Source organism: Motacilla alba, chromosome 13 (assembly GCF_015832195.1).
Source record: "Motacilla alba alba isolate MOTALB_02 chromosome 13, Motacilla_alba_V1.0_pri, whole genome shotgun sequence".
In the NCBI taxonomy this organism is placed as follows: domain Eukaryota; kingdom Metazoa; phylum Chordata; class Aves; order Passeriformes; family Motacillidae; genus Motacilla; species Motacilla alba.
In genome coordinates, this window is record NC_052028.1 from 16,773,748 (window position 1) to 16,787,743 (window position 13,996).

Here is a 13,996-nt window from a genome sequence, read left to right on the forward strand (position 1 = left end):
GGAAAAAAGCAAAGGGCAGCTGATGAGGGAGAACAATGAGAGTGAGCCCAGCAGAATGCTGGGGCCTGGCCACGCTGTCCTAAAGGCACAGCAGACTGTCACCATGTTGAGCTTGGTTCAAGAGCCTTTTGGGAAAAAATAAAGTAATAATTAAACCAAATTTGAACATCAAAAATAAAACATAGCTTAATTTTTTTTTTTATTAATGAAGTTTTTGTGAAACTTTGGGGTCAATTTCAGAAACTTTGCTGCTCTTTTAGAGAACAATAAGCAGCAAATTTAAAGATCTAAAATGGTTTAGAATATTCAGGGAATAAAATTTTTAATTCATCCACGCCAACCTCATTTTTTTTTCTATTTTCTGTACAAACAAGTTCTACTAAAGTGGAATTAAGCACCAAGGTCCTTGTTCAACTTCCACAACAGGTGAAGGCTCACTGTTGACCCCACAGAAATATCCAACTTTTAACCCCCAAACTGAGAATTTTGCTCATTAGTTTCTTGCAATGAGCCAGAAAGTCCCTCAAATCAACCTTAAAGGCTGTAAAAAGAATTGCTTGGTTCCAGATTACCTCAGTGACACTCTGGACACATGTTCTTGTAATTTTACGTTGCAGTCACACCTAAAGGCAGAATCAGCTTTGGAAACAGGAGCCCCAGCGAATGAGCAATGCAGACCTCATTTGTTATCTCAGCTCTGAGTCACAGAAGCACAGCAGAGACCACTCAGTGAGGCAAAGGCACATCATGCAATTGCCAGGAAGCTGATCTTGGCCAGTGCATCAGTAAGGAGGTGAGAAACAGAGGAAAAGTCCATCACTCTCAAACCAGGAACACAAATTCCCGTGTTGATGTGTCCAAGATGTGCACCGAGTTTTATAAAGCATGGCAACGGGGAAATTCTGGCATGATTCCTTCATTTCCTATCAAATTCTTGTGCTGCTGCTGTTCAAAGGTGTCACATTACAGAAATTTTACCAAATGTATTGACTTTCCTTCAGCTTGATTCACCCTTGTGAATACACTGAGGCAGGAACAGCTTATTCCCATGTGACAGCATATTATTATAACACAATGGTGGCAGTGCATTACCCACCACACATGCAAAGTGACCTAAGTATTGACTTGCATTCAAAGCACCATGGATTTTACTGCTACTAAACACAAATTTTCATATTTGTCACAAGAACTGTGCTTGCTGGTCCCCCACTCAGCTTCCTCTTTAAAGGAAACAAACCTAAGAATGCTGGTTTAGATTTTCTCAAGCATCACCAAACCAGTACCAGCAGCCCAGAGAAACCTCTCAAGGAGCATCTGGCACATCAAAATAGATTTACAATTAATGCTGCTCCTGAAAAGAAAAAGAGTATTTCCAAAAAGATGCTTTTTCTAGAAAAATACTGCAAAGATTAACGTTGTGAGAAGCTGAAAGGACTGACTGACATTATTCAATAATCACACACCTTCAGCACAAGGAGTCTATGAATCAGTTTGCTGAGTGTTTCCTCATTTATCCCTTCTCAGTTTTTTTGGACCTTGTATTATTTTTAGGGGGCACAAGAATACCAAACACAGAGGAAAGCTGCAGTGAAGCCAGAGGCAAGTTCCTCAGCATGTAAGGTATCAGTATTTCCCAGGACATTTTAACCAAGTACAAGAAATGAAACAGTATCTCAGTGGAAAAGGCAAAAAAATTTGCAACTTGGCCTCATTATAGCACCACTCACTCATTTACTTTTCAAAAAAGTAGTTCAAGAATGCCTGCTTTTCCAGTTCTGTGATGAAACACCTGATATCTCCTTGCTCTGGCTGTTTTCCCAGTTATCCCTGTTTTAGCATGCAACTATCCCATGAAAGCTTTCCAAAATGCAATTCCTATTCTTTCAGTTGTGAAATAAAGGCTGCCACATCTGAGAAAAGAAGGAAACTGTATTCTCAAAGAGACTGCATCTGTTTTCACACCAGCAACTCTGTTGAAGCTGCAAGTATTTAATTCAGGTATGTGGATTGTGTCCCTGCAAAAGGCTGGAGTGAATGGGGACAGATGGCCAGGCCAACACTGTCTCCTCCAGCTCACATTCAGGATCAGAGCCAGTCGTGTTTGGGGGGAAGGAGGAGGGAGCTATTAACCTCAGAAATGCAGATTTGTACTAGGCTTTGTCCAAATTAATACAGAATCTGGGCTATGTCATCGTGAGGACTTTAAAACAGACCCTAAATGTCACTGTTCATCCTGTACAAAGTCAGGAAGGGTTAAATTAAATGGAATCTACAGTTTGACACAGAACCTAAACTGAAATAGTTTGTGGAGCTCAAGGAACAAAAATCCTTTAGGTCATCGTGTCCAGGAAAAAAAAAATACTAACTTTAAAAACAATTATTAACAAAGTTCCAAGAAAAGGAACAACTTGTAAAAAGTCTCCCTGGAAGAAAGTGAAGTTTCATGTAACTCTTTGATAGCCAGATTCCAGCGGTGGGCACTACCCCAGGGTAACACCTCGATAATCCCAGGGGGAACAACCCCTCCAGGGCTCCTGCACTAGCGATTTTCTGCCAGCTCGGGGAATTCTGCAACCCAGCCGAAAGTTTCAGCTGGAATACGAAGCGAGGAGCCGCATAATGAGGGACTGGGAGGGATTAATCCCGTACGGAAAGGCTGGTGACGCATCTGTTGCGGGCAGCAGAAAGGAGCCGCTGCCATTTCATTCCTGCTCCAGCTTCTCCGCAGTCTCAAGGCTGGCGGCTCATAACTATGAAAGGAAAAAGGCACAAGCCCGAGCACGTCCCTTGTCCCACCAGGAGAAGGGGGAGGGTTAATCACGTCCAGCCGCCATTTTCTGAGCGGAGCAGGAAGACATGTTGAAAAAAAAAAAAAAAAAAAAAAAAAAGAGAGAGAGAGGCAACAAAAGAAAGCAGCCATTTCCAGGGCCGGCTCCCAACTCTCTGCCTCTCGGAGAAACAGCCTCCTCGCACTTTGTTCTAATGGCCACAAGGATTTCTCGCTGGGGTCTGGCTCTCTATACAGACAGCAGGCCTGCCTGAGGAACCCTGCGAGCTGGAGAGCTTGGAATGGAGCATTTCCCCCTTCAGCACCCCCAATCCCGCGTGGGGAAATCTCCTTCAACGGCAGCGCCCTGCCTCACACAACAAAGTATAAAACAACTGCCAATACACAGTAATAAACATGACAAAAACAGTCATGCCAAGCGCACAGAAACGCCAGTGGCACACACGGCCGAGTCCTACCGTATATGTGGGATGCCAACTCCTCCCTGCAGGATCTTGTAGAGTTTGCTTTCATAGAGCAGCTGGGGGTGCCGAGCCTTCTGAGACTCCAACTTCACAGCAACTTCCTGCAGTGAGAGGGAACAAGGAGTCAGGGCAGAGCGTCCAGAGAGCTTTAAGGGGCACTGAAAGCGCTTCCACATCCCCCACACACCCCCGATGCCAACGCTTTCGGGTAATTATTTATTTATTTATTTCCCAGCTCGACGTGCTGCATTTTTCGGCGTGTTCCGATGAAATCCACGCCGCGGTGATTTGTACATAAACATCCATCCCGGGTCGCGCATTTCAGCTAGAGATGTGGAGTCTTCAGAGCCACTTAAGTGAGGAAGAACATACGTGGGTGTTTCTTCTTTACAGCTCAGAGCCGTGAGGGGGAGGAAAAAAAAGAAAAAAAAAAAAAAAAAAAACCCAAAGGAAAAGCTGGAAAAACAGGGGGATCTTCTTTGTTTCTATTAGCGTCGATGAAACGAGATACAAAGTGTTCCCCGGCAGAGGAGGAGATGAATGGCGGGCGAGGGACGACGACTTTGGCCGCTCACAAAGCACAAATTTGTTTAAATATCTTTTCCCACAATGGTTTTCGCCTCTTTTCTCCTCTCCCGAGTGCTGGGTGAGGGAGCCCACGAGCGCAGGGCTCCGCTGTGGAAGGGGCACCGAGGAAGACCCTGGGTGGGGAGGGGGGGATGAAGACCCTCGGGGGAAAGGGGGAGAAGGAAGCCTCTCGTAGAGAGGAAAGGGGGGGAAAAGGAAAACCCTCGGGGGAAGGAAAAGCCCACCCCGGGGACACGGAGGGCACCGCCGGGGGCAGGTGGGGCTCGGAGCGGCGATGGCTGGTGCCCGGCTCCCCCCGGGGAGCTGAGGGGGGAGTGCGAGCGGCCCTTACCTCCCCGTTGGTGATGTTGATCGCCAGATAGATGTCCCCGAAGGAGCCCGACCCGATCTTCCGCACCAGCTTGTATTTGCCTCCGACAATGAACTCGGCCTTGGAGCCGCTGCTGCTCGCCATGGCGAGGGGCGGCTCTCGGGCCCTCCCGGCCGGCTCGGCGGGACAACGAGGCCTCTACGGCCGCCCCCGAGGAGGGGAAAGGGACTGGAGGGGGGAGAGCGGCGCAGCCAAGGACGGTCCCCGCGCTCAGCTCCAGCCGGGGCCCTCGGGCGGGCGCCCCCCCCCTGCGCGGCTCTGCGCCGCTGCCCGGCTCTCGGCGCGCTCCAGAAACAGGAGAAGCGGCCCCCGAGGTGCTTGTGAGAGCAGGGAGGGGAGAGGGGGGGGACTCGCGGGGTCGCGGCGGCCGCCGGCCGCTCACTCGGCCGCCGCCGCCATCTTGTGCCTGATCCGCCGCCGCCGACACAAAATGCCCCCGGCGCGCGGCCGCCGCTTCTTCACCGCGCGGGGCGCGCTGGGAGCGGGGCGGGGCGCTGCCGCCGTGACCACGCCCCATCGCGACGCAGCGCCAATCACCGCCCTCGCTTGGCGCCCCGCCCACCAGCGCTGGGCGGTGATTGGGTGCTCTGCGGGTGCGCGCGTGCGTACAGCGTCACTCCGCCGGTCCGGGCGGAAGAGGGCGGGGAAAGAGGACGTGCCCTCACTCGCTCTTAAAGGGGCAGGCGGCCGCGGCGGGCGGGGGGTGTTTGGGGGTTTCTTTGCGGTGTCCGCGCTCCCACACAGCCCTGAGGTACCGGGGGGTCCGCGACAGGGACAGGGGCTGGGTCAGCCACCACTGAGATGTCACCTCTGGTGCTGTTGCCAGGCTCATCTCAAAGCCCAGGCCCCAGCCTGTGTGTGCGATAATGGGCTGGTTTGTGGATAAATAAATACGCAACAACTTCGTTCCGTGGAGGTGTTTAAGGAAAGGCTGGATGAAACACTCAGTGCTTTGGTCTGGGTCACACGGTGGGGATTGGTCACAGGTGGGACTGGATGATGTGGGATCCATTCCAGCCCCAGCCATCCTGGCTTGTGGAGATTCTTGCCATGACTGTGGCAAAGGCCTGGAACAGCTGCCCAGGGCTGCTGTGGAGCCTCTCCCTCTGGAGACATCCCAAACCCACCTGGACTCATCCCCGTGCCCCCTGTTCCTGGACCAGCTCCAGAGGTCCCTTCCAACCCCGACAAATCTGTGATTCTCTGAAATCCACAACCTCCTTTTCCCAGTATCCATGAGGGGATCCTGGGGCCGAGCTGTTCCTGTGCACACACTGTGCTCCATCACCCTCCCCTGCTCCATAACTCCCCCTCAGCCCCTCTCACCGTGCTCCATCACCCTCCCTGCTCCTCAGCCCCTCACACCGTGCTCCATCACCTTCCTCTGCTCCTCAGCCCCTCACACCGTGCTCCATCACCCTCCCCTGCTCCTCAGCTCACTCTCAGCCCCTCACACCATGCTCCATCACCCTCCCTGCTCCATAACTCCCCCTCAGCCCCTCTCACCGTGCTCCATCCCCTTCCCCTGTTCCTCAGCCCCTCACACCATGCTCCATCCCCTTCCCCTGCTCCTCAGCCCCTCACACCATGCTCCATCACCCTTCCCTGCTCCTCAGCCCCTCACACCATGCTCCATTACCCTCCCTGCTCCATAACTCCCCCTCAGCCCCTCTCACCGTGCTCCATCCCCTTCCCCTGTTCCTCAGCCCCTCACACCATGCTCCATCCCCTTCCCCTGCTCCTCAGCCCCTCACACCATGCTCCATCACCCTTCCCTGCTCCTCAGCCCCTCACACCATGCTCCATTACCCTCCCTGCTCCATAACTTCCCCTCAGCCCCTCACACCATGCTCCATCCCCTTCCCCTGCTCCTCAGCCCCTCACACCGTGCTCCATCACCCTCCCCTGCTCCTCAGCTCACTCTCAGCCCCTCACACCGTGCTCCATCACCCTCCCTGCTCCTCAGCTCACTCTCAGCCCCTCACACCGTGCTCCATCACCCTCCCTGCTCCTCAGCTCACTCCCAGCCCTCCCCCTGGGCCTGTGCCGTGCACAGCAGTGCAGCTCCTGGGTGATCACTGCAGGTGAGGAGCCAGGAGCAGCCTGTGACACCCTGGCAAGGACACCGCCAGCAGAACCACCCGTCACGGCCACATCCCTTGTCCCTGCAGTCTCCACCTTCACGTGGCCCCTACAGCCGGCTCTCTCCTGGCCAGGGTCATTGTGACCCAGCAGCTCGTGCTCCAGGGGCTGTTCCTTGCTGTCTGTCACAAGTGCCATCTCCTGCCTTGCCCCCTCGCTCTCTCTGTGAGTTTTCCCTCTGCAGGAACACCAAACTGTGAATTCCCGGTGACTCATCATCACTCCCTGTCACAGCGGCGTCTTCTGCCGTGCAGGGCTGCATTTGGGAAATGATTCAGTCTGCAGGAGAGAGAAAGCTCCTCCAGTAATGTAGCTCATGGAAGTAGAAAGAAAGCCTACTCAGGGTGTCTGCTTTGAAGGCAGGCAGGCAGGAGCTGCTTCCCAGCATGCCTGGTGCACCCAAAGCCATGGAAATAATAAAATTATGGATTTTAACACCTGTCTGTGCATGGAATTTTTTTTTAAATAGCTGACTACTTTGGAGAAAAGTGACATTGAGAAGTCCAGGTTAGGACTTATCAGTAGGATAGGAAGGTGGAGGAGTTCTCTCAAAGAACAGCATCCACACGGGGGAAGAAGCTCTTCTTGAACTCACCATGTTGCTTTCTAGCTTGGTAAAAACACTTTCTGCCTGCACAAGTGCAAAAGAGCCCTGGATTGTGTCCATCTGGCTGTTAGGCAGGAAGGGAAATCTGTGATTTTCCTGAGTTTCTTCCTGTGGTGGACTCAGTGAGCTCCAGATGACTCCACAGTGAGAGACCAGGAGGATTGGAGAGGGAGGATTGGCACTCAGCAATGCCCTGCATGGCAAATATCAACTCCAAGTCCCCCTTGTGTTTCAGGGAGCTTAAATCCAAGGTTTTACTACAGCTCTCTCTGCGTCTCTGATGAAAAAATTGAAATGCAAATGACTCAAAATCAGCCAGATGCACCAGAAGGAAAACGATGCTCCGAGAACGAGCTGGCCTCCAACTCATTCCCACCTCGGCTCTGTCAGGGAGCATTTGTGCAGGCAAGAATATCCACACTCTTGTCACTCACAGGGATTGTGGATCTCGTGTGGGGGATCTGGGATGCATCACACACTCCTTCAGGGGGCTGGAGCTTCAAGGGCAAATGAGGTATCTTTGAACATCACAGCCATTCCTGAAAGCAGAGCCCCGTGTCCTCAGGTGCCCCCTGTGATTTGCAGACAGCTCAGGGCTGATGTGCCTCTGTCGCCCTTTGGGGCTGTGTTTAATGGCTGCTCTGAGTGGGATCTGGACAGCTGGGAGGCGTTTGGCTTGAGTCACGTATCCTTGGAGGAGCTGGAAAAACAGGTCTGGAGCTCCTTGGCCAGGAAAGAGCCCCGTGCCTGGGTCTGCAGGAGAGAGGGATCTGCTGGGCTAGGCAATGCTGCCACCTCCTGCCTGCCGGGGACAGCTCTGTGTCCTGGGGACAGCTCTGTGTGCTGGGGACTGCTCTGTGTCTGGGTGATAGCTCCTTGTCCAGAGATTGGATTTAAAATCCCAATTAAAAAGCACTGAAAATGTCAGTTAGGAGGGGAATTTGAGGCTGAGCTGACCCCAGGTGTCACTGCTGCTCGTGCACAGGGTGGTCTCTCTTCTTCTGCCTCTTTCCTTCCTACTCAGCCTCTCACTGCCCAGCTCTGGCAGGTCAGCAGAGCCCCCGTGGTCAGCTCAGCTCTCCAAACCTACAGAAAATTTTCCAAATGGTTTCTTCTGGTGCTTTCTCTGGGTTAATGTTCTGCCAGGCTGGTGACCCTGATGGAGCTCCAGGGGACAGTGCAAGGGTTGTCCCAGCTTGGCAGTGACATGGCAGAGCAACAGACAGGAGGTGTCAGCTGGAAAAGTGAAGGAGCATCTCCCACTGCCTGGAACGGGGCTCTGCAGACACCAGGAGAGAGCAGGAGAATCCGTGAATTCCCAATCTCCTGTCCATTTCTTTTTCCACATCTTTCAGGGCCCCTGAGACAATGAAAACATCTTTGTATCTGCTTCACTTGGGAGAGTGACACGAATAAATCCTCTCTCTTGCCTTTCCAAAAGGCAGGCCACAAGTCCTGCTGCATGACCAAGCCTCCAGTGTGAGCAGCCCTCATCTTCAGCCCGAGCTCTGATCTGCTCTCTGAAGTGTTTATTGTCTCAGAGAGATGGAAAACCCAAGACAATTTTACCCCATTTTCCCTGTAAGTGAGCAAAACTCAGATGCAGACAAAACCAAGACACCACCAATGGGTGTCACTGAGTCCTGGGCTCCAAAATCCCCTCAGAATCCCTTTGCTCTTTGCCAGGAGGAGCACATGAGCTTCTGGCACGACTGAGGGCTGTGTGTCAGCCAGATCTGGTCCCAGGTGTGCAGGTCCTGGTCTGGGACGCCCTCCTTGCTCTGGCATCTGCCCACACCTCACACCAGCAGCGTGTCCCTCACACGGGGACCTCTGCCCTCAGCTTGGAGCTGACCTCAGCTCATCCTCCATGCAGCTATTTTTAGCAGAGCTTATGGTGTTTGGGAAAATGGCTGGAGAGGAGCAGCTTGTGCCAGCAGGAGCCAAACCAGGCTTGCTCTGGGCCCCTGCGTGAGGCAGCTCACCTTCGGACACTCCTGCCCAAGGACAGGTGGCTTTGCCAACCCCTCCTGTCCCTCAGGTGGCTCTTGCAGAGCAGGGTGACGTGGGGCTCCCCAGGACATTGCAGCGTGGCTGGAGGGATCCTGTCCCTCCACATTCCACGGGCAGTGTCCTGCCTGACACCCACCCACGCCAAGGGCACCCAGAGAGGTGCTGCTGGCCGCCCCTGCCAGAGCCACTTGTCCCTGCCCTCCTGTGGCTCCCTCCCCTGCGCTGGCACAGGGCTGCGGGGAGCCAGCCCAGGGAGCTGCTCCAGGTTGAAAATAACTCCGTTTTTCCGGAACAGTCTGACACTGGCAGCCTTTGCCAGGCTGCATCTCAGTGCAAAGCTTCAATGCCAGTGCTGGCACGAGGCAAGAGGCACCATTATTTTTGGCAAGGGCACCTGCTTTGAGTGTTTGCATGCAACCCTCAGAAAGTTGTCAGCCCCTGTATAGTTACAGCCAGCACAGGAGATGCCTTTTTGCCTCAGCAGGGATGTGAGCAGCCATGAAGTGATGGGATTCCATCTCCAGAACTGCTGCAGGAGAGCACAGCAGGGACAAGGCTGGGACAAGACTCCCCCACTAATGCCAAACCTTTATAGTTGACCTCATCGTGTCTCCAGGCAGATCCCAGCACCCACAGCCATCGTGCCTTGCTCTGCCTCCTGCAGGGAAAGGACACAGCAGGCCCTGCAGATGGGACGTGGCTTTGGGACAGAGCCTGGAGCAGGCAGGGACAGTGGCACTGTCTCGTTCTTGCAGTGCTTGGGCTGAACCAAAGGTGTTTGTGTCCAGGGAGAAGTGTCCGGGAGCCAACAGTGCCACTTCCAAGCCTGCAAGAAGTTAGAGGGGAATTCTGCAGCCTGGGACATTCTTGGCTGTTTGGAGAGAAGATTGTTTTGGGTTTTTTTAAAGTACTGGAGGAAAAGGGGGATTTTCAAGTCATTTGGATGATTCACAGGAATGTTGTTCAGCACAGCTGAAGCTCCACCAATGAACTTGTTCCCTGGAAGACTTTCTGCAGAGTGTGTGGAGCTGAGGCCCAAACTTTCCAGTGATGTCAGGGTTGAAATTGCTTTGAGTGCTTGAGAAGATGCACTGGGAGGTGAGGAAAGAGAGTCTGAAGGAGTCATGGGCCCAAAAAGATGTACATGGCAGCACAGCTGATTCACTGCATGTCAAGTGCTGTGGAGAAGTCTTTAGCAGCAGCTTCTCTGGTGCTTTTGAATTAATTATCCTGCTGGTGTGCAGAGTTCTGGTATTTGGCAGCCAAGGCACATTTCCTCTGTGGCTGCTTAAATCAGTCAGGTTCAAATCACTGAGGTGAGTCTGCTCTAACACAAAATAATTCAGCTGCTGGATGACAGCTGATACACCTGGGAGTAAATCATCCTCCTAAGTGCAATTTCTTGAACCATTTTAGGGAACATGGGTTTATACGTGTCGTGTGCTGTGGTTTAGGATGCCAGGGAGGATGAGAGGAACAAAAGCAGCTGGTGCAGTGTCTGAGCTGGTCCCAGGGCAGGCTCTGGCTGTGCTTGCTGGACATTGCTGCTCTCCAGTGGCAGGAGCCAGCTGAGCACGATCTGTCCCAGTGGCCCCATCACCCCAGCACTCTTTTTGGGGTGCTACTGATCTATTTACACACTGGGGGAGAAGTTCCATGGAGCAGGAGCTGAGTTCCTCTGTCAGGACATAAGCAGTCCCTTTTCTTTTTTTAAAGCAAGTTCCTTTCTGCCTGAACATCTTCTCTACTCAATGGGTGAGCTTTTCAGGTCATTTAAAAGCTGATGCTTGCTGAGATTAAAAAAAGCCCAACAATGAGCTGAGAGATGCTGTTTGATTATGCCTGAATTTTTTCTCTCCCCTCCTCCAAAGATCATCACGAGCTCTGGTTTGGGAAGAGCACAGGGTGGAAAGTGCCAGATAAGGGGAAAGGCTCATCACATGTCATTGTCAGCACAGCACTGGAAATATCACTAACGAATCCATCAGCCCCTTGATGCACAAGGCCCTGCCCTACAACCCCCTGGAGCAGCAGCCAGGGCAGGTGGGTCCTGAGGGGCCTGAGGGGCAGAACAAGCAGCTGAAGAGGGAAGGGGCTGTCCCGCTTGGATGCACTTGGGAACGAGCTCTGTCAAGGGCTCCTTCACTGCTGGGCCCTCAGTGAATTTCAGCTAATGAGCAGCAGCTCAGCACAGAGCAGGGTTTGCAGTCTTGCCCATGTTGGACACTCCAGCCTGTATTTAGGCACCCCAGGAGTGGCTCTGCGGGGTCTCATGGGCACCAGAAGGGGACACCCAGCTTCAGCCCCAGAGCTGGGTGGCTCTGTGGGGACAGCTGGGCCTGGGCTCTGTGACACAAGGCAGCCTGTGGGCTGACCTGCTGCTCAGGGGGACAGCCCTGGGAAGCAGCTGGGTGCCTTGAAGAGCAGGGTGCTCAGGAATGCAAATGTGGGAGCAGCAGGGGCCGAGGATGAACCTCCCTTCTGCTCTGCAGCGACTGCAGCTCAGCACACACAGCACAGGCTCCCTCTGCACCATTCTCTGCCGAGGGGGAGCACATCCTGGCAGGTCCCTGCTGCAGAGCTGGAGGGATCAGATTTGGCTGCAGAGTGGCTTCATGGTGGGAGCACAGCTCTGCTGGTCACTGCCCTGTGCCTGGTCTCCTTGGCACTGAGACTGGCTGGAAATACGGACAGAATTATTTGTCACTGCATGAGCTTTCACAGCCACACTCCTTCCTGAGCAGCTCCGGTGGGTCTGTGAGGTGGTGGCTGATGCCTGGCACAGAAATGTCACCCAGCCAGGACACCTCACCCCCATTATGATGCTGCTGGCCCAGTCCAAACCCTACTAGTTTCTGGGGGACAGATCAAAATCTCGTGTGACTCAGGCCCAGGACTCATCACCTCTCAGGATCCTGAGTGAAGCAGTCCCCATGCTGTCCCAAAGTGTCCTGTGACCCTGCCTCCAGAGGGACACAGAGTGCCCTGTGTCCCCAGGATGTGTGGTGACTGAACAATGTCCCCCCACAGCAAGCCCATGTTCCTGGGCTGGTGGAGCCACGCTCCTGGCACTGGGATCCCACCTGCCTTCTCTTGAGGAGATTTTTCACTTTGAAACTTGTCAAGAAAATTCAAACATGTGGGACCTGCCTCCCCTCTGCAGAGAGACAAAAAAGGCCTCTGTCCAGAAGGGAAGGAAGGAGGGCTCAGTGCTCACACAAGGTGAACAAGCCTTGGGGTGCAGCAGGTGACAGCATTCCCTGGGTGAGGAAGTGGTGTGCCATGTTCCCAGGAAGCTCCTGATCTCTGGTTCCATCTCAGGACAGCACGTCAGAGCCATGGGACAGCTCAGCCATACTCTGGCTCTAGCTGTGGCCCACAGCAGATGTTTGCAGGGTTCTTGTCCCAGGAACATCCCCTGAGCTCCCCCCAGACCTCCAGCCTTAAGGAAGAGGTGGCGGTTCTTTGTCTTTAATGACCCAAAGGATTTTTGTTCCATGAATTCATCCAGTTCCTGTTTAAATGCTTTGCATCTGTCACATCCTGTGGCAGGGAGCTCCATGCTTTAACTATACATTGCACCAAGAACCACTTCCTTTTCCCTCATCCCAAACTTCCCTCCAGGTAGTTTCGTTTGGAGCCTGTACTCCTGCAGGGGCAGAGCTGGTGAGTAATCAGCCTCCCTGCCCTCACACGCCTCCCAAGGCAGGGCAGATCTGCATCACACCCCTTCTCCTGCCCACGGTGCCATTCCTCACGCAGAGGCTGCTGCAGAGCTTGGGGCATCCCTGCTTCCCTTCTCTGAGCCTCTTCCACACCCCTCTGGAGACAAGGAAGAGGGGAGAGCTGCAGGCAGCATCCTCAGCGTGGGCACATCCCCAGCTCACACCATGCCAGTGCTTCCTTTCTCATCCTCTGCTTCTTCCCTACTCCTTTCCAACAGTCAATTTCCTGCTTTCTCTGCTCCAGGCCCTTTGGAAGCATCATTAGCACGACCCTCAAGATTCCCTTCCTGGGAGGAGATGCACCACTCAGAGTCTATCACTGGGCTGCCAGTGTTAGGACTGGCTTTTATGTGTTTTCCCTGTCCTTTCCTGAGTTCCCTTTGCTGTCCCCTGCTCAGGGACGTGGACCAGCAGCTCCAAAGAGCTCGGTGCTGGCGCCAAACACGGTCACTTTGCTGGCCCTGCCCTTTTCCAGATAATTTGTGGACAAACTCAATGGCTCCCCACAGGTAACATTCCCTAGCTGTGAAAACAAACCCTTTAGTCCAGCCCTTCCTTTCCTGCCTGTAACAACAGCCCTGCCTGGCAGGTTTTTCCTCTGTCCCTCCCCTGTCCCTGAGGGGCTCTGCTGGGAGGCCTGGCCAGACATCTCACAATCCAGGTTTCCTTCCCCATCCTTGCAGGATGGCCCCATGATCCCCCTTGGATCAGAGCAGAGCCAGGCTTGGCAGAGCTGGTGGCGGGTGGCTCTCACCAGCATGGCCTGGGGAGGAGCTGGGGCGTGGGCTGGTGAGTCAGGGCGGCTGCAAGAGCTGGAAGCTCATTAATAATTGAGACTCGTTAATAATGGACACGTCCCTCTGACGCTGCAGCCACCCTGTGGCTGGAGGGAGGAGGTGAAGCAATGGCTGCTGACACACAGGGGAGCTCTGCTCTCAGCAGAAGCAGTGGACAGGCAGAGTAACCTCGGACAGGCACTGCCGCTGGGGCAGGAAGCTCCACATGGCCAGAGCTGGGCTAACCCCACAGGTATGGGGGATTCTGAGCTGTACCTGGCACCCGGGCTGAGCTGGCAGACCTCAGCGCCACCAGAACTGGGATTCCTGGCTGTCATTTTGTATTCCATGCCATGAGCTGCTGGGGTTTTTTTCACACCAATCTCCTCCCCAGTAAAACATCCTCCCTGCTCTGATGTGACGTGGTGGGGAGAGGAGGACGTGTGGGCAACACCATGAGCTGGCCCTGCAGCTTCTCTGCTTCTGCTGAGGCTCCAGGGACCTCTGGAGCTTTCCTTCCACC

At 53.8% G+C, this 13,996-nt stretch overlaps 1 protein-coding gene across 5 annotated transcripts in view; it reads right to left on the bottom strand.

Annotated features, from left to right (window-relative positions):
• Positions 1-4,678, bottom strand: part of CSNK1A1 (casein kinase 1 alpha 1) — a 32,676-nt gene extending 27,998 nt beyond the window's left edge. For all 5 annotated transcript variants that reach the window (XM_038149996.1, XM_038149995.1, XM_038149994.1 and 2 more), the window contains exons 1-2: positions 4,172-4,678; positions 3,247-3,353 (exon numbers count right to left, since the gene is read on the bottom strand). In XM_038149996.1, the coding sequence (XP_038005924.1) occupies positions 3,247-3,353; positions 4,172-4,294 (230 nt within the window). In that variant the 5' untranslated portion in view covers positions 4,295-4,678. The remainder of the gene's footprint in view (positions 1-3,246; positions 3,354-4,171) is intronic.
• Between the last annotated feature and the right edge of the window lie 9,318 nt (positions 4,679-13,996).